The sequence below is a fragment of the Thunnus thynnus genome, chromosome 18 (genome assembly GCF_963924715.1).
Source record: "Thunnus thynnus chromosome 18, fThuThy2.1, whole genome shotgun sequence".
NCBI lineage: Eukaryota > Metazoa > Chordata > Actinopteri > Scombriformes > Scombridae > Thunnus > Thunnus thynnus.
Genome location: NC_089534.1, coordinates 4,230,521 through 4,255,109, shown reverse-complemented (window position 1 = coordinate 4,255,109; position 24,589 = coordinate 4,230,521). Strand labels below are relative to the sequence as shown.

General features: G+C 38.7%; 1 protein-coding gene across 1 annotated transcript; it reads left to right on the top strand.

The window, feature by feature from the left end:
- The first annotated feature begins 10,253 nt into the window (after positions 1–10,253).
- atf3 (activating transcription factor 3) lies at positions 10,254–15,174 on the top strand. The gene is made up of 4 exons (XM_067572096.1): positions 10,254–10,381; positions 11,656–11,914; positions 12,033–12,140; positions 12,630–15,174. Exons 2-4 carry the CDS (start codon positions 11,657–11,659, stop codon positions 12,936–12,938), a joined length of 675 nt encoding a protein of 224 aa, XP_067428197.1. The 5' UTR covers positions 10,254–10,381; position 11,656; the 3' UTR covers positions 12,939–15,174.
- Positions 15,175–24,589: the final 9,415 nt, after the last annotated feature.

The following is a 24,589-nucleotide window of genomic DNA, read 5'->3' as shown; positions in this document are numbered from 1 at the left end:
ATTCTCTCTCACATTAACACCATTTAGTTTAATCTGCACAGTGATGCAATACAAACACACAGCAGGGTCTCAGCCGGTCGGTGGGTTCGAACCCGGAAACCTGCTGCTGTGAGGCGACCTCGCTAACCACTGAACCACAGTCCTCGTCGTTTTGATGTATTTTTGTGTATTTTTTAAATTATTCAAAAGGCAAAACTGGAAGTGCTAAAAACGATAAGCCTGCTTATGGTAAAGCTGCTGTTACGGTCAGTCATCATCTCGTTTCAGCATCACGCAGATTTACCAGAATGCGGTGATTCACTCAGATCGAAAGTGCAAATGATCCCGACCGGCTGCCGTAACATTTAAAGCTCGTTTACCACATTAACACGTACAGTAAGCTGCATTATCCATCCATCTATCCATCCATCCATCCATCCATCTATCCATCCATCCATCCATCCATCTATCCATCCATCCATCCATCCATCCAAACTCCGCCCCGCTTCTCATCAGTGGCGTGAGCGAGGAAGAGGAGGAAGAAGAGGGAGGAGGAAGAGGGGAGGGGCAGCGGGATTTCCCGGATCCCCCGTGATAGAAAAGAAGAAGAGCAAGAAGAGGAGGAGGAGGAGGAGGAGGAAGAGCCGCCGTTTCCCGGAAAGGGTGACGCAATCTGGACCAGGACGGAATGAAGAAGAAGAAGAAGGAGAATAACATTGATTTAAAAATATATAAATGTAAAAAAATATATATTCTTAAAATTGCACAAGTGTATTATTTAAAAATGTAATTAAATTACATTTGAAATAAAATTTAAAAAATAAAAGTGGCATAAAATAATAACCATGTGTTATTGTTTTGATTGTTTATTGTTTTCCTGCTGCAGACTGGACTATTTATAGAATAATAAAATGTAATTACAATGACTAATTATTCTCAGCTGTCATAGTTGCAGCAGAAGCCTCAATTTAATTATGAATATTATTTGTATACGTGAATATGAATGATTTACATAAACAGCCTATTACATGCATGTTAGATAATAAGACTTAGAGGAAAAAATATCATGTTCCAATTAATTCATCAAAAATTAATTAATTGTATTTTTGTTATGTTGCAGCTAATTAACAACAACATAAAAAATAAGGATGAATTTTGGTTCCTCATACTGGGATTTTTATTTTACATTTTTTCTACAGTAGCAGAGCCGTAAACAATAGCTCCTCTGTCCTCCTCCTCCTCCTCCTCCTCCTCCTCCTCCTCTTTATCATCTTTTATTCTCAGCAGGAGCAGATTACGTCACCCTCTTCCTTTCCGGGAAATAATGCCTCTCATCCAGCCGGTGGATTTACCGGGCAACTAGTGGGGCAACCGGGAAGAAGAGACAGCGAGAGGATGGGAAGCCTCCCTCCTCCTCCTCCTCCTCCTGCTGCTGCTACAACACAGAGCTGCAGTGTCATTTCGCCGTACAGGAAACAGAAAAGGTCACTTTCTCCAACAGCAACAAAACAACAAATCCTTTGTTCTTAATCTGGATATCTGGGTTTCAGGAGGGAGGTTACGCTACGCTTCAGCGCCCTTTTTATGTTACAAAATCATCTCCGTTTTTTTTTTTTTTGAGCTTTTCATGCTTCAAATTAATTGACACACAAGCCAGAAGTGTTGCAACACTCTTTCTGTCACACACACACACAAAAAAAAACCAAAATGTTTTTAAACTAAGTCATAGTCAAACTTCTCAGGAAAACTGCAGGTTTGAACTTCTGAGAGCACAATAAATCAACATGATGATAAAATCATGTCAGTGAAATAATGTGCTGAGTTAACTTTAAACTCTCCTCCAACTCAGATGTGTTTTTCTTCTTCTTGTTCTTAAAGTTGGATGTTTGAGCTTCTTTGTGCTTTCCAGAGTTTATTTGAACATTTTTCTGCTGAAGGATGAAAGTTTCTCAAGAAGGATGCGAACCTACGAGCAGGATTTGTGACATCACAGCTACTTTAGAGCCACTTACACCAGAAACAGAAACCTTCAGAGCACAAACACTGAGAATAGACTTCACAGTGTGTCCAGCAGGAAAACTTTTAAAGAGATAAAATAAGTGCATATCTAGAACTTCTCAATATGAGAGAAGGAATACTTGTAATTTTAAAGATTTTAACAAACTTTTTCATTCAAATTAGACACAAACTATCATTCCAAACAGTATCTTTTGTACATCTGAAAACATGCCTGGAGGGGATCTTTAAACTATATTCAGTTAGTGTGATGAAGTCTACAAGATTTAAATACTTCTCTTATTTTAACTAAAGTAGTTTTAATTATCCAAATTAAAACCTGATCATCTGTTGTATGAATCTGTCATTCAGAAACACACGAAGGTCTGACTTTCATTTCAGCTTCAGGAGATGCGTCAACAGGAAACTGCTGCTGTAAACTTCACCAACGAGAGCGGCTGGTTGTCAACGTGACACTACAGCATGTCCGTAACCCTTTGACCTCAACATGATGGTGTATTAAATAAATATATATATATATGTATGTAGCACTTAGAAAAGTCTAGAGGTTAAAAAGCTGCAAACATAAGATGATTTTTTGTTTCCAATGCAAAAAAGAAAACTGTTGAGTTACATCAGCTCTCATGAAAACAATAATAATGTACAGAACGTCTCATATTATACAGATTATATAGATATAAATTCTGGTTTTCTGTGATGTGTCTCAGTGAAAAAGCGACCAACACAGAAAGACTTTTATTTTTCTTTTCACTTTCCTTTCTATGAGGAGTCAACTCTCAGTATGAGAAACTCCCTGACATCCTGCTCCTGTTCTCTCATAGTGAAACTCACTGTTTTCTTTCCCAACGCCGCCGCCGCTGTGGCTGAAAGTTCATAAACCAAATGTGTGTTTTTTTCTTTACGATCCGGGGAATTGAAACCTGACAGCAGGTCAGCGACGGAGGGTGAAAGCGAGAGCACGGTGGTGGTGTGACCTTGCTGTGGTTCGCTATCAGTTTGAATTAACCGTGTTTACATGAGGCTAAAAGTCAACGACTGATATGATTCTGACGACCTAAAACACATCAACACTGTTTGGATTTATTGTAAAGTGCAGGTTTCATTTTACCAGAACTGTGACTGGAGCTCAGGGCCGAGTTTCTTTAAAAAACGCTGTTTTATGCTGTTATATAAATAAAATATTGCCTGATTTAGCTTTAATATCATTTGTGGACTGTCACAGTAAAAAAAACAACAACTAATAATAACAATATATTTGATTTATAGGGCGCTTTTCAACGAGTCACACAACAAGTTACTGGAGGTTAAAGGTCACACCTGATGTGATTTTACAGCTTTTACAGAGTCAGAGAGAAAAACAACAGATGATGTAAAACATTTCAAGACTGTTTTCATTTATTGTTGACTTTGTGTAATCAATAACAGCTGATCTGTTGTTTATAACAGCTTTTTTTTCCCTCCTGCACTTTATTTTATTTCTTACTGTTCATTCCACCAGCGATTAAACACTGAAAATACTTTTTAAAACACACCTCTGATCCGGTTTTATTTCCCTTTTTCACTCCTACTTCAGGCGTTTTAACTCTACTTGTGTTTATTCTACAGATTTACACTATTTAAAAAAGTGTCACACTTGATCTTGACGAAAAAAGGTGTGAAATGTAAATGTCACGGCTAGAAATCCAGAAACTTATTAGATCTTTAAAGGAACATTGTGAATGAATACGACCATCTGTTTTTCAGTTTTTGGCTAACAAACAGGAGTTCAGTCTTCCTCCCTGCACTATGTGGGTGTGAATACATACTGTACAGCACTTTGGCACCGTATCAAACCCTTCAAACATAAAAATAGAGAATGTAATATTTAGCCGACGGGTTAGCGCTCTGATCATATGGTATTAATAGTCAACAGGGTCAGCAATGACTTCACGTCGCAGCATCAATCTGGATTACCACGTTGACCTCATAAACTTTTCAGCACCGTCTGCCTCTTGAGGGAGAGAGAGAGAGAGAGAGAGAGAGAGAGAGAGAGTATGTGTTTCCTGCCTGGTGTGTTAATGCCTTTATACCTACAGCATCTTCTCCCTCGTCTGTCGATCTAAGAATAAAAATACAACTACACCACACGCGCGTGTGTGTGTGTGTGTGTCGCCTTTAATTAGACGCAGCGTCGCGCAAAAACGTCATACTCTTAACGGCGTATTACCTAAGACTCCATTTGTCACATTTGTGAAATGAAAATCATCTCAGGTAGTCGTGGCATGACACGACGGCAGCCTGAGAGTTCAGTCACAGCGGCTTTTTATAAACTGCAATGTTTTGGACTGAAACTGATTCATATCGACGAGGTAAAATAAGCAAAAATAAACCTGTGCGATGCTTTCATGTATATATGTTCAAATGTGGTGAACTTTGACATGCATTTCCTCCTTTTGTCATGCTTGCTCTGTCCTTTTTTTACCTACTTTATGTGCTCATAGCAGAGTCACACTATTGACTAATTGCAAACTGTCATATCAGTGCTGATCTAAATTCCATGAAAAAGTCTCATTTGAGTATATATTGAGCATTTTGAGTATATTTTTAGTATTGTTGTACAGCGTGTCACAGCATCCAGTTTTCTATAATCTTGCCCAGTAAAGCTTTCCTCTTCATGTCCGTCTTGCTATGAACAAAACCAGACACCACCAGCAGCAGCAGCAGTGGTAGTCACTACGTCACCAAGCTTACAGCACACCACCTATTTTAGGAGGACGTGCACATAAATTTGGCAAACCGCTTTCTGGTCCAACTAGGCACAAAGTCAGGCACACGTAGCATAAACAAGACTTTAAAGGGGACTTATCATGCACATTTCCAGCCTCTATATTTATATTCTGGAGCTCTACTGGAACGTCTCTGAGTGATTTACACTTCAAAAAACTCCTTTTTTAATCTTATACTGGCTCTTTATGCAGCCTCTCAGTTCAGCCTCTGTCTGAAACAGGCCGTTTTAGCTCCTGTCGCTTTAAGGCCCCTCTCTTAATGAGCCCATCCTGCTCTGATTGATTAACTTCCGGATGATTTCCCTTCTTTTTCTCATTCTTTACTCAAAATGGAAAGTTCTCACACACATCCGTACATGTTGGAGCCTGAATCCGATTCAAAAGTAGACGTGAACAACACAGAGAACAACCATAGGCCACAAAAGAAGCCTTCAGAGCAGAATGAAGCTTTTTTTACATACATTCACCTCAAGTTTTGAAATGTTGACCATGTTTAACATAAACATTTGACATTATAACTATAAAAATCACAAAAAGCATGATATATATCCCGCTGAATCCTTTTTTTTTTTTTCAGCACATCATGTCATTTCGCAACTGATTCATATACATCAGTCTGACGCTGTTTCCCTTTCTTTTCTACTCATCGCTGCTGACACTGACGCCACCGGCAACATACTGGTTTTACTACATTACAAAATATATATAGGCCTACAACCACGTACGTGCTTCACAAGCAGAGGTCAAAGCAGCGGCAGCCGTGCATTTTCACACGACTCAAAACCACAAGAAAACCAGAACTAAAAACATGAAGTAGCTCTCCGGGGCTGCGAGCTCTGACATACTTTACATGTCACATATTTTATACGGTAGTACAGTGTGGTGGGAGGTTGTGTAAGCCATGAAACCGGAAACCGGCATCTAGTTTATTATAAAACGTAGCTACAAATACCTTAAATTCCAACATCTCTACTTATCTTTGGGATGAACCATTTTTTTCACTTTCCTTTCCTGAGAACAGGTGTTTCATGTTTGTATAACTCAACCTCATTGTCCCAGATTTCATTTTATCTGTAAACCCTGAATTTGTTCTATCAGCAGCAGGTAAAAACGTGTCATTTCGTCATTTTCAAAGTGAGGCCTGCTGCGTATCTCAGCAGGGGAGCACCATTCAGTTGCTTATTAACCATTTTTATGACTTTTACAGCTGACTGATATTCACCATGACACCTTGTATATACAACAAACAAACCCGCACACACAGGTCGTGAAGGATCTCCTGACTGGAAAATTGACACGAAGGTGTTTTTAGGGCTTCCCTCAAGATAATGTATAACCATAGATTAACGAAATCACACACACGCGCTTACTCTCTTGCCACACAATGACAGGAGAGGCGGAAGTTTCTAGATCACTCACAGCAGTTATACCACACGCACTCATATTTCCTGTTGTACAATTCATTTCGGGTAAGGCCACGAACGTTCAGGATGCCAACATGCAGACTGAAACATCCGATTCTCGATCTCGATATTTCACAATTTTTTTCTAAGCTCGTCAGGAAAAGGGTGTTTCGAAGAAAAGAGAAAGTAGAAGTTCTTTAGTTCTGAGCAGAAGAAACTGGAAGTTTCTATATTACAACAGTCACAGCCTTTTAGCTGGAAATGGCAGGAAATGACTGCTGAAGGAAGGAAGTAAATAAATAATAAATAAATAAAGAAGACTACGATACTAACATTACAGCTGATGGTGTTACTACTAGTCATGTTTATCTGATTTGTATAATCCGAACTCATGATATTCTGCCTAAAATCTTTTGTTTCTGAGTGTGAGTCAGCCCTCTGCAAAGTTGAAAAGTGTCTGTAAACAGTTTCATTCACAGAGAAGAGCAGCTCGTGTGTCTATGAATGTTTTTACAAGTTTTCATGGACGTCTTTTTTTTTTCCTATCCCAAATTGAAAACTGCTGCTATTCTCAGGAATGATGAAACTCCAAACTATTTTACTTTTAGCATCCCAAATCAATGACAGCTTTTGTGGCAGCTCAAGCTAAAGGACGAGGAGAAACTGAACGGTGAGAAGGAAAATGGGGAAAAAACCTCAGGAGACAAACTTCAAAAAGAGAAAAATAGCCTCACTGTCTCTAACAGTACTTCCATTTTTAAAAAAAGCCCGTCATTATCCCTCATAAAAACATTGAAATGAACGTTTGATGCGACTCACAAATAAAAACACACAGCACAGAGAGAGTCGACTATGAGTCTACTGTTCAGAGCTCAAATACCTGCATGTAAAACGGTGTTTCAACAGAAACTGAAGGATTAATTGTTCCTTCGTGTGTTGAGAAAATCCCCCGACTTCTTAAGTGAAATAAACCATTTTAAAACCTGTTGAATTAGCTAAAAATACTTTGTCATAAAGCTGAACAGACAGAGGTAAGTTTGTCTTTGCTCTTGTGTTGTGAATTTTGAGATAATTACTTTATATGAACTTTTATAATGTGACTACTGCTCCTGCATATTACTGCAATTACTTAAAACTAATATTACTAATACTACTAAAACTACTACTACTGGTTTTATTAAAGCCGTCAGTTTGGGTCGGTATGTATCACCAACACAATACAGGTTAATGTTACCTAGAAAGCCACTGGAGACAAGAGGTTGTTTTGACCCAGTTTTAGTGTTTTTATGTTATTTAATCTACTCAACACTTTTTAAATGTACATGTCACACTTTGTTATTGATTTTTGATAATTTGTGTATCTTTTAAAGGTCATATGCACAACAATACATTTGTGACGGCTTTTACTTCAACTTGTCGTGTGTGACTGTGGGTCAAACAGGGTTAACTTCACCAATCTTTTGTTTTGACCCTGGTGTTATTTTTCATTTACACACTAAAAATCACTGGGTTCAAATTCTACCCAGTTGTGGTCAATAAAGCACCAAAAACTAACTGAATGCAACGGTTGTTTTGACCCTGCGTCGGTGTTATTGGATTGGGTTAAAAAATATGGTTATTTTGACCTAACAAGCCCACGTTTTATCTTAAAATAGTCACAGATTTATTGTCAGCCGTACAAAACGACGCGCATGTGACATTCAAAAGTACATATTCATCCTTGTTACTTTCCTTGTGATTTCATTTAACTGTACACAGGGCCGCTGCTGTAAAAGAGCCAACCTATCCCGTATAAACAAAGGTTATTAACAACCAACAACAAACAGTGTTTAAGTGTAAGTTTAAAAAAGAGCTTGAGTAGATTATAACTATATTTGCAACCACCAGCTTTCAGTTTAAGCAAATAACCTGATAAAAATATAAGAAATAACACTAAAACTGGGTCAAAACAACACTTGAATGGTTTTCTACCCATGAGTACTAACATAAAGACAATATAACTTCACCACTTCAGCAAAACTATAGTGTGTTAATACCATAAAAGACAACTCGTACTACTTTAAGCACTGCTCAAATACTATTTCCATTATATCTACACAACCACGACCACTACTAATAATATAATAATGTATTTTTAAGGTAAAAACGCTCCACTCATCTGCTCTTTGGAAGAAATGGAAGGAAATCCCCTGTCTGTGTCAGCAGGCGAGAAAACAAGATTAACTGATTAAGACTAATTAAGACGCAGCGTATCCACATGGATCAGATTAGAGCTGCTTTACTACTGCGAAATGTTTTTATCACACCGGTCGAACTAAAACATGCAAAAAAATATAGTTTCACCTACCAGCTGAGCATCCGGATAATTTCACTTCTTATGGGAAAACATTTAAATAAAGTTTTTAAAAGTGTCTTACTAATCAAAATCATCATAATATCAAGAAAAGGGACACACACACACACACACACCTTCATCATCCAGCCAGCTCTTTGTCTCTGAGTCTATAACCTCATAGTTTTATACCCCGGCTGGTGAGATGGAACCACAGAATAAATAACCGTGTGTGTGTGTCATTCAGCTTGAACGGCGTTATTCACTCGTTAGTGTGGAAGGTCTGGAATGAGAATCCACAGCCGTGTCAAAACAGGGAGGGAGGATGGAGAGGAAAGGAGAGAAGGAAAGAGGGAAGGAGGGAGGAAGAGAGGGCAGATATGATCTTTATCTGTATGTATTTATTTGTTGGTACGAATTTAAAGAGATGTGAGAAAAAAAATATAGAGTGATGTAACGCAAGAAGGAAGGAAATGGAAGAAGGAAGGTGTGGAGAGTTGAGGAGGTAAGGAAGAAAGGAGTGAGGAAGAAAGAAAAGTAAAGAGGGAAAGGTGGAGGAACAGGAAAGGAGAGGAAGGAAGAGAAAACGGCAATATGATGATGGAGAGATGGAAAAGGTGAGGTAATAGAGAGGGAGGAAGGAAAAAAGGTTAGAGGGAAAGAGGGAAGATGTAGAAGAAGGGATGAAAGGAAATAAATAAAACAGAATGAAGGAGAGAGTGAAGAAAGAGGAAATATGGTGAAGGCGATGATGGAGGGATGAGGATGAAAAGGGAGAGAAGAAGAGAAAGAAAGGATAGAGTGAAAGATGGATGGAAAGAAAGAGAGGGGAAGGAAGAGGTAAGAAAAAAGAAAAGAGAAGATCATGGGAGGATGAAAGATGGATGCTAAAGGAGGTGAAGAAAAGATGAGCAGTTACAAGGAAGAAGGAAAAGAGGGAGGAAGAAGAGAAAGAAGGGATGAGTGAACAATAACATAAGGAGAAAAGGAAGATAGAGGGAGGAAGAGGTAAAAGAGGGGGATCAAAGGAAAGAAAAAACAGGAAGACAGAAAAGCTTATGATGGAGGGATGAAAATAAAGATGAAAAAGGAGAGGAGGAGACAAGGGAGGTAGGAAAGGAAAGAAGAGGTAGAGGGGATGAGAAAAAGGGAAGTGGAAAAGGGGAGGAAAAAGGAAAAGAGGGATAGATGTAAAAAAAATAGGAGAGAAAGAGAGAAATGGGCAAAATAATGATGGAGAGAAGGATGGAAAAGGAGAGTAGGATGCAAGGGAGGAAGGAATAGATAGAAGGAGGAAGATGTAAAAGAGAGGAAAGAAAAAAGAGGAAGAAAAAAGATAATAATGGAGGGATTAAAAAGAAGAACGAGGGAGGAAGGAAAGGAGAGAAGGAGGTAAAGAGAAAAAACGACTAAGTGAGGAAAGAAGAAAAAGGAGATAGGGAGAGAGAGAGAGAGGGAGTAGGGAGGGAGGGAGGGGAGGGAGGGGAGGGGAGAGAGGAAGAGGGGAGGGGAGGGGAGGGGAGGGGGAAGCCTGTCCTGTTATGGCAGAGCAGCTCGGGGTTGCTCGATTGCATCATCGCAGGATAAGCCTTCTATAAATAGGATGACGTCAGCCCCGCTCTCCCTCCACCCTCTCTAGTAGCATTCCTGACCACGTCATCACGTCACGCCTCCCCCCACCTCACACCCCACCCCTCCCGCCGCCCTCCCCCCCTCCCTCCGCTGCCATTGACTATAAGAGCGGGTGATGCAACGGAGCGGCCACAAGCGCAACTTTTACGCACCGGCAGGAAGAGAAGACAGAGAGGAGAGACGCGACTATAAGAGGAGGTTTCTGTTTTCTCTCAATCCACTTCAGCCGATCCAGTTTCTCAAAGCTTTAAGAGGTATGTTAGACTTACGAATCCGATCCGATCGTTTTTGTTTTGTTTTGTTTTGTTTTTGTTGAAGTGACAGAGGCGGTGTTGTGGTCGTGTGTGTTGTGTCCCGGTTAGTAGAGCGGAGAAGTGTCGGTGCGTCCCGGCGCTCGGCTGTCCCGGGACGGCTCTCACAACTTCTGAACACGCTTCTGTCTGTCTGTCTGTCAGATTCATTTAAAATAGGTCAAATGAAACACGTCGACACGCATTTGTAGCTCCGTTATTATTGTTTTTCATTTATGACTCTTTGGAGATATTTTCCTCTCGGATGTTCGCTTCTGTTCGGTCTTTGTTGTACGTTACAATCATTTAGAACAAATACGAACTTGCGAGAGTTTGTTTTTTTTTAATTTGTGTGTTTCAAAGCTTAAGTTTTGCTTGTTAAACTGACGTGTATTGCGCTAATTTTCCTTAGTTCCTTCCTATTTTTTGAGACTTTGAGGTTTAATGATATAGAAAAGAACTGCAATATATTCTCGGACACATTTTTAAAAGATAACCTACAAGGAAAATTACAAAATTTGAGAAATTACGGAGATAAAATTGCAAAAATAATCATCAAGTGACACTGAACATACTGTAAATAAAATATAATGACTTACAGTTAAGTAGAATAGTAATTACAGAGAGCTTAACTATAAGACTCCATGGCAATATCATAGAAGAATAACTTTTTAATATTAACTTCATGATTCAGTGTGTTGTATAAGTGTTACGTGCCTGTATGCGTGTTTGTTTTGGTTCTGTTCTCATGGAGCTGACATAAAATCATAATTATCTTATCAACAGGTCGGTCGTAATTCTTCATGAGTCAGTGCTCTGTGAAAATGCCAAACATCCACATCTATTAATGATTCTCATTAATTATTTATGGCTTTTTTTTCTTCCAAAAGACAAATATTTGTTCAAGTTCACATGATTCTCAGCCAAATAATATGTTTATATGACCTTCTGTTTATGTTATCTTCTGCAGTATTATTATAATTATACCACAGTAACTTACTGTATGTTTGTGCTATTGCAATCCTTTATAGTATCTCTATAATATATTAATATCTTTAAATACTTGTAGTCTTTTAGTATTTTGTTAGTCTTTCAATAGTGCTTTTTGTATCTTTAGAATATTTTCATGAAGTAGTTTTGTTGATTTTTTCCCCATAGCACTCTTTTGAAATGTATTATTTGTAGTATTTGTATTTATTACTCACGTGTTAATAATCATTTTCTTCTTGTGTTTCCAGAATGATGCTGCAGCACTCGGGTCCCTCGCTGGCTGACATCAGCTGCTCTGCCCTGGTGCCCTGCCTCTCCCCGCCGGGCACACTCACCCTGGATGACTTCACCAACTTCACACCCATCGTGAAAGAGGAGCTCAGGCTGGCCATCCAGACCAAGCGGCTGTCCAACGGGCTCAGCGCCGACATCAGCTCGGACGGCGCCAGCTCCAGCTCGGACCGAGGCTTTGAGCAGCACGGCTGTGTTTCCCGAGTCAAGAGAGAGGTGAGGCGGAGAGAGAATCTTTTTTTTTTTTTTTACAGTCACTATCAAGTGTGGCAAATGAGTAATTAGATGTAAAACCGATACCTGTATTGACTGTATTTCTGCCTGTCTTTGTCAGTTGACGTCTGAGGAGCATGACAGGAGGAAGAGGAGGAGGGAGAGGAACAAGATTGCTGCTGCAAAGTGTCGCAACAAGAAGAAGGAAAAGACTGAATGTTTGCAGAAGGTACCTTTCAACTTCCGTCAGTTGGAGAAAAGATAACTGAGCCTGTATGATGTTTGTGTCAGGATTGTTTCACAAGATCTCCCAGTTTTGTTTCTCATTTTCAAACCACAGAAATAACTTTGGATTAGAAATGTCTGTCTTATAGGAAAAACTCATGTTAAAACTGTCGCACGTACGTGACTTAAAAGGTTGACCTTTCGTGAGTGCAACAGGAAGTCTTGAAATATTTAAAATTCTCATGAAGTAATGTGGGTAAATACAGTAGTTTTTGAGCTCTTTGATGTACAGGATTTAAGTTTTTATGTCAAGACTTGGCCATTAAATATATTTTAATGTGTAATCAGCAAACTAAATTTCTTGGTTGATAAGTCTGAGAAGTTTATCAATTGTTGTTTGAGTTCAGCCCTTTCTACCCAATTGCTGCTGTTTATGTATGTTTTTGTACAGGATATCCCTGTCTGACCTTTCTCTACTTTCTCTTCTTTGTAGGAATCAGAGAAGCTGGAGAGCGTCAATGCTGACCTGAAGGCTCAGATCGAGGAGCTGAAGCAGCAGAAGCAGCAGTTGGTCTACATGCTCAACCTGCACCGACCGACCTGCATCGTCCGAGCCCAGAACGGGCAAACGCCTGAGGACGAGAGGAACCTCTTCATCCAGCACATCAAGGAAAGCACCTTACAACTCCACAACCTCACCTCCACCTCCACCACCTCCTCGTCCACATCCACCTCCACGGTGGCACCTCTAGACGCAGGACTTCTGACCCTCGACCACATTCATTGTACCGGTCATCAATAGGTGATTTTGTGTCAGTTTTCTAAGACTTACAATGCTTCTACCTGGCGCAGGTGGAGCTGCCACAAAGACTTATGACCCGAGAATGACAGTGAAATATGACGAAAGCCACCTTGGGATAACTCCTGGGCCTCATTCACCGTCCACAAAGCTGCTAGAGAGAGCACCTCCCACTCCCTGAAATCGTAGCTGCTGATTGGACAGAAAGTGACATACAGCGGACAGCACCTTTACATGCATTATGTATTTCGTTTAAAACATGACAAACAGTCAGAGCCAAGGAGAGACGATAGAGCACTAAAAATATATATATATCCATTGCAGTTTTTTATTTACTGATATTGAAGGAGATGAGTTAGATTTAGTGTCTGAATTTTTGTACCAAAGCGCGATTTCAAGGTGATCAAGGCACATAATTTCACTGTTCACCCACAAAGAAAGTAGACGCACACTGATGGGTGAGTGTGTACAGACATTTGAGTGTGTGTGAGCTACTTAAAAAAAAAAGACATTGTTGTTTGTGCTTAGTGCATAGAAAATAGTATATTTATTATAGTAACTGCTGTATGACCTGTTATTGCCGTATCAACCCTGTCTGCTAGTCATTTATACCACATGAACTACTAAATCTGCTGCTACTAACCACTCAGGATCTATACTGGCTGTAGAAGTCAAATTCATGTTTTTTTTTTTATTGCCTCATTTAAAAGCAAACAGTAGCAGTCACATTAAGGAAATGTATTTTGCAGGCAGGGATTATATTTCTGCACTTAAGGAAAAAGCATAGTAAAATTTATAATCCATATATGCAGATGATACCTTACTTTTCGTAACAATTTGAAATTCGCAGGCAAACAAAAGTGAAGAAAAAAAATGATTACTGTATACAATTTCACAAATACACTTTATCACTGCATTCCCTCTTAACAGAAACTAGTGTTGCTTAAACATCTTCTGTGACGATGAAGCTACACAAGTACGTATGAGTGTTATTTTTCAGATGTGTTGTTTTCTACCTAAAATCTTGTATGTTGTATCGACTGCGCATTAACTCTGTGCTTCTTTATGTAAACACCGGATGCCTCCTTTGGTCTTGACAGAGCAAAACAAAAAGATTGTGTTATTTTTTAAAGATGTATTTATTAATTCATGACATTTGGTTTGGAAGTTGTGTTCACTAGATATCAGTAGCTAGGTATCGGAAGTGTTGCATCAGCTTTTGGCCCATTCTCTAACACGTCTGACTCTGAAGTTATGCAAGATGATGTGATATTATACTGTGTGTTATGAGCTTTAACGGTATCCAGGCTTCGACGTACTGCCAAACCCCTCCTTCCACTCCCTTTTCCATTTTCTGGCCTGTTAGAGTGAAATCACCCCTCAAGGGAAATGTGGTTTATTGCGCAAACAGAAACTGAGGAAGTGTAATACTCGAGATTTAAGAGGATATTTTCTTGTCAAATACTATTCATAAAATTGATCCAGCGTGTTAATCATTAGCCATGTATCTGTGAGGAAGACATTGAAACCCTCCTCTTCCTCAGTCATTGCAATTTGAGCTAAAACATCAAAAGGGAAACTCTGGTTATCAGTATTTGAGTAATTGTCAAAAATCCGTAACACTTCACCAAGCAGACTGAGTGTAAATCATGTTAGCATCATCTTTGTGTGTTACTGTTAAAGATTATCTTAAAGGTGTGTCACTATTGGGGAAATATCTCCGAGTAGTACACGACAGAAGAGTAAAAAAAATCTATGTATTTTGATTTTGAGCGGCACATTATAAATGTTCATGATGAGGACTGAAGTTTTATATTTTCTGTTTGCATGATTGAAGTTTCACAGAAGAAGGTTTATATTGTTTATCGTGTGTGTTATGTAAGCAAAAAAAAAAACAAAACTTTGAAGGTCACACGGTTAAAGAGATGCAGGCGTCTGCGTGTGTTAGTGTGTATGTTGTTTTTGTGATTGAAGTTGTTCGCTGTCTTGTTGCTAGGTTGCTACTGAGCACTGAGTTTGACTCGTATGTATTCTTGTGCCTACTACTGGGGGCTTTTTTTTTTTATTTTTATTTTTTTCATGTAGCCACTTGACTGTCGGAGCATCAAGCCTGAACAAATAAACTGTTGGCTGTCAGGTACAACTGCACTGCTACTACCAATGTGTACTTCCATCTTCGTGATCTGTCAATTTTTGTTTTTGATACTTTGTTAAATAAAAATATGTATTGCCAATGACACCTCTTGTGTTTCTTACATTTTTGGTAATGGTCCCTTGGAAAGAAACCCATCCCATTTGATTCATATGAAAAAAAAAAATATTGATTTAAATTAAGTTTGTGGTTAAAAATGACCTGATCCTAATATATACTTTATTTACAGCGTGCATCAGCTATTATAGCACTGTGATAATGAGAGAGATAATGAGAAATACTAGTGTAACTGTCTTGACTTTCAATATTTGGACAAGTAGGTTAAATATGGGGGAATACCTTATTTCTATACATTATATACACTGAGGCTCCACAATTAACCCTAACTTTACGAAGCTTATTATTAATAATGTTCAGTTTCTGACACTGTCAGAGAGGAATTTGATTAACACTTAATTAACTTTTGAGACTCATATTTGCATCAAATTGAAAGAGGTTTCTAATGTTGTAGCTGATCCCCACTCACCTACATCACATATTATTCATATAAAAAAATAATAACATTTAAACTTGGGATTATAGGCTTAAATAATGTATTGTCCTCTTTGGCTTTTGTTTTAATGAAGTCAAGCTGAAAAGTCTGCACACGTTGACATATTATGCAAAAATTATTATTTAATGCGCTGACATTTATGAGTAGAAAAAGACAGTACAGTGCATATTTTTAATCTGTCTTATTTAGAAAATCACTTGTATATAAAGATATAAGGAAAAACAACACTAGTAAAGGTCAGGAAAAATAATAATCTTCTATTTCCTCATAATATGTATTGATAAATAAATCTTACATCACCAGATAAACTAAGGGAAGATGTTATCAGAGGAACTAAACGTTTTTTATTGTTATGAAGAAAATTTCATAACAGGAATATGAGTTCACTTATGGACTTACATGAAAGTGTAAGACCAGCTGTGTTTGTGCCGAAAAAAAGGGACAAGACTGGACATGTCAGCTGAGATCCAGCTAGCAAAAGAGAGCCAGAGAGTGATAGATAGGTGTGTGTGTGTGTGTGTGTTTGAGAGAGTTGAGGGGGTGGAGGGGTGTCTGCTGCACCAGCTGGTCGGACATGACTCATTGTTTGTTATCTGTGAAGATAAGCTGTGAAATACTGATCAAATAAAAACAAACCCACCCTCTCACACCACTAATATCACAAGGTGAACAAAAACTTTGCAAAAACTGCAATTTGCTGTTAATTTCAGTGTTGCTGTTAAAAGAGGAATCAGACTGAACTGCAGCAAATGAACAGAGAGTTTAACTTCAGTAAAAGACCCAGTCTGAACACCAACCAACACCGCACCATGCAGATAACAAAAAATATCATATTTTAAGTCAAATAAATGACAGATGTCAGCTTTAACCCTCACTAACTCATCCGGATGGGTGAGGTTCGCGTGGTAGGTGATGCACAAGGTTGTGAAAAAGAAGTAGAAAAAAAAGTAGTTGAAAGTCAGTGGAAGTTTTTCTGATTTGCAGCTATTTTCCCATGTTGTTACACAACAACTAATTGGCCCGAAGCAGGAAACCCCACCCCTCCAGCTCACCAAGACGCATTAAACAAACACTGAGAATCACTTCTGACAGACGATGTCGTATGTAGTTCGACCCCACCTGTCTGGTACTCAAAGGTGATGAAAACAAACGCTAAAGTTTCCGTCGTTTGATATTGTGTACAAGTTTCTTCAGTAATTCTGATAAATCTATGGCTGGGTGCCGTCTCACCCTGGATAGCTATTATCTTTAAGGTTGTTTAAGGAAGACATTCTCCATCTTAAGAACTAATTTTGTTAATTATTGAGTCCTAAAACTCCTATTTCATTAAAGCAAGTTTGCCAAAGTTTAGACCAGTGAGTAAGTTTAGGATCACAGCAGCCGATAAGAGCGATGTATTTAAAAAAAAGAATAAATTGAGTTCACTGAGTTCAGATGAAACAGGAGCAGACATTTTCGTAAGAGTATGCTGTCTGGAAGATCCACAAACCACAAAACTCAGCTGTAGAGCAGTATAATAAAGTGTTCTGTTTCCTTGAGGGCAACGTTTCAAAGCGTTGCCATGTTGTTTGATACTTACAGTAACTGTTATGTTAATTACAACTCATGACATGCCAAGACATCGCACTCCGGTACGCTCCTCCAGTTTCTTCCTGTTCAACTGCCATTTAAAATGTGGCGTTTGTCCAGCAGCAGCCATTGTGTGACATTACATTATATTCATTTAGAAATGTGTGCGTGCCAAGACAAAACCATTAAGACGACACTGAGGTTTAATTTAAAAAGGTAAATTACCCCCATCTTGTTCAACTTACTCACTGACTAGAATCAATAAACCTCAGACCCGGGTGACGTTGAGTTATATGACCCCTTCTTTTATAGATGTATATATTTTCACACGGCCCTCTGTAATACATATTGTTTGTCATAGCACAGACTCTTTATATTATATCAATGGTGGCACAGGTGCAGCTAAAATATTACTGAGAGCACAGGTGTGGTTGAAAAATGTATGACAACATGGGTGTGACGAACAACATTAATGACAGCGCAGGCGGAAATGATGGCACCGGCATAATTATAGCACAGTTGATGCCACAGGTGTAACTAATATCATTTCTAATACCACATGTATGACTAACACAGGCATAACTGAATTCTATGACAAAGCAGGTGACACAATTACATCAGTGACAGCACAGATGCAGCCAATAACACCAATGATAGCACAGGTAAAACTAATTATATTGATAGTATGAGTTTAACTAGTAGCATTAATGGTGGCACAGGTAACATTAAACCTGCAGTGTGGAACTTTTACATGTAAATGAACCTCCGTCACATTCAGACCAAATGAGTCCACACAATGCTGATTAAGCCTATCACTGCCAGATAAATCTCTCTGTATTTCACAGTACACCGGAGATATCAATCTGGTGTTGGGTTTGACATTCCCACGCTGGTCGGATAAATGCATACTGAGCATGCTCTGCAGAGCAAGTGCACCAGAGACTTCCACCGGCTGAGCTGGCTAGCTTCCAGTTAGCTCTCTGCTAGCTTGAATGGGGATAAAATAATTTAATCTTGCAGCTTTTCTAGACTTTTCAAATGTTAGCAGACCAAATGGATTAAATTCTAATAGTGAAATGAGTCATTTTGTGGAGGTTGTGTGACGCTCAAAATGATTTATCCACCGTTTTACAGCCACAACTGAGTAGGCTACAATTGAGCCTATGGGGTAAGCATGTGTCTACAGTGTTTTTGTAATTACTGTCACTGCCAGGAGGGGGAGACAAAAGTCCCAGACTCCGTTTTTAACAAATAACATCAGTTATTACACATTGCATATGAGTAACTAGTGGCATAAATGACATCTCTGCACCTTTAAGTGTCCCAATAAGCGTAAGTGAGTGGGCCATTAGTGTTTTCTTCCATTATATCTTTAATGTTATTAGTTACACCTGTGTTTGACAAGTTTAACTGAAGAAAAATACATTGCATGTATTTCTTGCATCTTATTTTTTCTTACAAAACTTTAAATTGACTCATCTTACTCTTCTCTCCTCCACGAAAAGAAGAATATGAAAGGAATTGCTAATATTTCACCTGGTGATGGCATGTTTTCAGAGGTGAGCCAGGGTTCAGCTGTCTTTTCTGCAGGCTTTAATTAAATGGTTTGATAGGAATGCCGGGAGCAGAAACACTGGTTGGGGTGAACAAGATCTGACATGAAAGTGTTTGTAGCTCAAATTAAATGTAATAAGATGTTTTTGTTGTTTCTGTTTCCTTATTATGAGAAACTCTGCCATAACGCTTTTTTCTGTTATGTTTATTGCAGGAATAAAGTTTTGCAATGCACTGTTAACCGAGGTTATGTACACCATGTTCATATATTTTTTTCTTCTCATGAGGTACAGTACATTCAAGCGGAAGCAAAAGTGGGAAGTTGATGTTTCAACACACGCCCTGAGCCTCGTGGAAAGCATCCAACAGTGAAGTACAGTTACTTCTCAGTTCAGATCGGGGTCATAATGGTGCTCAGTGTTTGTTGAGTTGCTCTCTAACCAGGATTCATTCCAGGACGTTGCTAGTTTTTTTTACTACAAACTCTTACCATCTTTATAATAAACAGACATGTTTCTTGGTGGGTTTGTGTTTGTTTCACTGGCTTTGGAGTGAAAACTGAAATCCTGAAGCACTGTGGGCTGTGGTCCAGATGTTCTTACAGGGTATATTGGCTAATATAGGGCCAAAGAACACACACACACACACACACACACACACACACACACACACACACACACACAAAGAGAGAGAGAGAGAGAGAGAGAGGGGAGAAGGGTGAAAAAGAGAAGGAAGATGCTTTGTCATTCTCTCAGTTGAGGGAGAAACTGATGCAACTCAGTCACAAGTGGAGGCAAGGGAGGGGACTGATGCAACAGCAGTGCCATAAGCTTTGACCAGCAACATCTTGTGTGATGAGGTCAAAGGTCACAGCTGAACACACAAGCGCATAGACGTGGACCTATTGCCAGTTCATCGGGTCAATCACTTTAGTCACCTCAATAAAATAAAATTAATTCAGGAACTTGTGCAAGTGGTGTAAGCAGATTTCTGCCCACAGTTAAAGAGTAACTAAACTGTACATATTGTGACATAACACGTACAGCTATTTACTCATTTACTGACATATTGACAGAATACAGAGATAAGTTTAAAGGAAGTTGCACTGAACAAAACAGAGAGCACAAAATACATTATAAATGAGTGAATCCTAAGCATGACATATTTTCATATACAATGAAATAAATGTGTAAACTGTACAGCTATCTTGTTTAAAAATATTTTTAAATATATATACTACTCTTCAAATCAAAGTGATGACAGCCTTTAAAAAGGGAGGGACAGGAAAGCAAAACAGGCAGTAAAATAACGGAAGAAATCTAACAAGGAAGAACAACTTATCAGGCAAAGGCCACATAAAAATCTGTACAGAGAAAGGTAACTGAAAGATAAAAATTACAAACTTAACAGACAGGACTAGGAAATGTAGCAACATTTGTTGTAAGTGGGGTTTTCAAAGATGTGAAAATCTTCCTGAGTTCATCAGACAGTCAAGTCACATCAGTTAAAAAAACGATCATCTTTAGTTTTCACAGATAGATAGACAGATGTTGCCTGGGTGGGGTGTTGTATTTGTATTTCTGGCTTTTTTGTCTGGTATATTTATATAAATCCTGTGCCACTGGTAAAAAAAAAAACAATAAAATAACTGTGGACGGGGAGGGACAGGTTACATGTTTCCAGTAAGATCACAGTATTTTCTTTTAAAAGGATATGATTTCATGAAATTAAATGCAGTATTCGTGCGCCGCACCCAATGAAACCATTAAAATGACGTCGTCAAAAATCAGCTTAAACATGTGAAAACAATTTGCAAAAACCCTTGTTTCACCATGGAGAGTAACAGGCCAACAGTCCCATCCATGATGCAACGTGAGTTGCAGGCTCAGTTTGGTGTGGTGTTGAAACTGTCACGAAGTCTGTTTCTGTTAAACCACTCTTGATGCAAACCAAACTCTTTCCCTCCCCTTCAAATGAAAAGACTTTCACCATCAAACTGCTGGAAAATCCATTATTATGAAGAAGCAAGAGGAGGCACACAAGTTTAGCAAGTACTTTTTTAAAAATAGAACATCACAATAAAACATTTTTGGCACTAGTTTGTCAGGTTTTTTTATATTGCAGGAAGAATTGGTAAAAGATGTAGCAGCTGACAAGACAATGGCCAAGATTTAGAAGGAGTTAGAGGGGGCATAACATGCTTTTTGTGATTTTCTGTCATTTAGATACTAATTATAATTATAATTATAATGTCAGACGTCTATGTTAAACATGGTCAAAGTTCCAAAACTTGAGCTAAGCATGTCTAAATGTTCCCGGAAAGTCAACAGGGCCTCAGTCTGTAGCCTTTGTTATTAAGGCATGTACAGATGTGTTTGAGAAGTTTTCGGTTTGAGTAAAGAATGAGAAAAAAGAAGTGAAATCCTGCTACTACTGTTTGTTTATGTAGCCTCTGGAGCTGGCAGAAGCTTCCCGAAGCTGGCCAGTCAGAACAGAGCGGGCTCATCGGGAAGGGGGAGACGGGAGCTAAAACGGACAGAGGCTGAACTGTGGAGCTGCATAAAGGGCCAGTAGAAGATAAATGAGGAGTTTTTTGAACTGTGAACCATGCAAAGATATTCCAGCGTGCATGATACATCCCTTGAGAAAATTAATTGAAAATGGTTTCACTCCAAAGTGGATGCATTCCTGATGCATTCAGCCTGTTTTAATGGTTTAATGTTGCAACAGTAGCCCTGACAACGCTAATGTTCAGTGCTAATGCAAGGTGTAGTGTGTCCTAGCAAGGTGGAAACTAAGGGTTGAGGAGGTCAAACTTGTGTAACTTTCATGCAGGAGATCAGACTTCTTATCCTGTCATGTTTATATTAGCCATAACCATAATCTGTCTCCTGACAGCCAGTGAAGCAGAGCAGTTCCAGGTGCTGGTCTAGGAAGAGATGCCTGAGAGACGTGAGTGGGCAGGAGGAGAAAATAGGAAGAGAGAAGGGTACATAGCTCAGATGCTCATGTGCTTGTGGAACAAACAAACAGAAGGTTAGAGAGATGCAATGGTTATCAGAACAGTTGCAATAATCAATAACCTTGTCAGCATGATAGCGCTTAGTCCATTCATTTAGACAGAAACTGACCCACCATGCAGCACAATGTAATGAAGGAATCAATTAAAGGCAACTAATTGTACATTAAGGTAAATAGTTGAGTTTTAAGTTTAGATTTAAGGGACTCAGCAGACTCAGATTGTCTGACATCAGCAGGGAGATTATTCTGTAAGAGGGCCTGATAGGAAAAGGCCTTGTTGCCTACTGACGTCTTTTTATCTCTGGGGACACACAGGAACCCTGCATTTTGAGAGCGAAGATCTCCAGGTGGAATATAGGGTTTAAGGAGATCAGACAGATATGATGGGGCCCATTTAGGATTTTATAAGTCATCAGAAGCACCTTAAAGTCTGATCTAACATGGATAGGAAGCAAATGAAGGGAGGCTAGAATTGGTGTAATATGGTCAAATCATTCTTGTTTTAGTTAAGATTCTATCTGCAGCATTTTGAATCGTCTGAAGACTTTTAGTACTTGCATGTGGCATACCTGAAGACCAACCTCAAGTCTGAATGAAACAAATGCATGTGTTTATGAGTCTATGCATCAGCCTTTGACAGGGAGGAATTTTAGCTATGTTGCATAACTGGAAAAAGGCAGTCTTGGCGATTTCTTTAATGTGCTTATCAAAGGAGAGGCTGGGGTCAAACGTAACACAAAGATTCTTGGCTGCCATGTTTTGTGAAATCACACAGTTGTCGAATGTTGCTTTTACTCGATCAAACTGGTGTCTGTGTCTACCAGGCCAACGATCAATAGGCCTCCAATTTAATAATTTGAATATGATCATCAGCCCTTATAGGCACATACAGCTGAGTATCATCTGCATAGCAATGGACATTTTTTCATGACTACGTATAATTTGGCAAAGAAATTAAATATAAAGAAGGAAAAGCAGAGGGCCAAGGAGGGCCTGAGGTACTCCGTATCGCACATCAGAGAATTTAGATGTAGTATTATTATAGCAGACACACTGTGTTCTTTCAGATAAGTAGGACTTAAGCCAAGAGAGAACTGGGCTAGAGATCAAGCATCTTCAGCAAGAAGGGCAGTTTTGATATATTGTAGATAGTGGCATGTTTTAAAAAGAAGGGGACAGAGTCAAAGATAGTGAAATATTCTTAATAAATGTGTGGGCTGTTTGCACCAATGACCTTTTTGAGGAATTTAGTAATAAGAAGGGGGAGGATTTTACATGAGCAATAGTATCTTCATGGGTGGAGGGGGAAACACAAGTCCCAGTGGCTTAAATCAAGCCAAGCAGAGGAAATTGGGCATATAAGGTTCTCCATTTCACAATTTTCACATGCAATGAGTCAAAAACTCCTCATGAATTTCTGTGAATTTCTTTGAAAGTGATGGAATGTATGACATTAAAAAACTAGACAATGAAAATGTCAAAACATCCGATAAATATGTTGCAATATTATCCTCGCCCTCTCTCTAACATCCTGATGTGTAAGCCATTTTGAGAATTGCTGACCTTTATTTCTTTCTACATTTCCTCTTATAATCCTGTGTGTGGATTGTGTTGCTGTGAAAGAGGTTTCAGTGTCGAAAATCACCAAATCTAGTAAAATCAAGGACTATTTTGATTCGGACTGAGGACAAATTTAGTTTGAAGCAGAAAGTACTGCAGGTGTTTCAAAGATGAAAGTTTGATGAGGATCTTAATGAAAATCTTTACGTCTCATTACCTTTTATTAATTCACTATGAAGATGTATGGTGGAAACATGTTGGATGGAAACCATAAACTGCAATTAAGCCCTTATATGGTGAAGGCAGTATATGGTAATATAAAGAAAAGTCAGCTGCAGACAGAACAAACAACAACAACAAATGGCTGGAAAGAAACTAACATAAAACCCAACAAACTATCTACAGTGACAAAGCCGATGCTCTTTCTACTGAGTTTCTGAAGACAGCAGCTCAATCTCGTACTAGCTTGATACTTGATACATTAATTATAACTGCAGACAGTGGTCGTTTGTGCTTTTAATTCCATGCAAAACTGCATTTCCCTAACCTGTAAAGTAAAAATTCCACCTCAAATTATTGATCGGGAATTATTAGTCCTAACTGACACCACAGTATTTGTCAATTGTTGTTTTTTTTCTGTTTATTTTTTAAAGATTTCTTAATATTCCTGCTTTTTTCTTTCTCCTCTCAGTTGAAAATCAGCTTTGATACCATACTGGGTGTAGTAAGAAGGCTCACCATGATATTTTGCATGGAGTAAACACATACTCAAATACAAACATTCAAAAATATTCATATTTAGTGAGAAGTGCATCAGTTACAGACAGCACAAAACCCTCCATGCCTTAAATGAACTCAAAAAGTTTTGCGGAACTGCTTTTCATGAAATGCTGCTAAAAAATCCAGTGATGAAATATGTGTATACTGACACTTCCTTGATTATTCTTCCAGAGAAGTTCACAAGAATTCACTCCATAATTCAGCAGAAGTGTTTGTTTGTGTATGGAGGGTGAGAGCCGTAATGTTTATTTAATTGAGTAAATGCAGATTTATATGGCACTTTTCAAAACCAGCGTGACTAAGTGTTTCACAGATAAAACATAGAGAAAACAACAATACAAAGCATTTCGATAGTTATCTAATTCAAAGACAAGCAACAACAAGAACAAGAATTGGGGCAAGGAAGCATCAATAAATGCAATTTTAAACCCCTCAGCCGAGTTTATTGACCTAAGCCAACTGTAG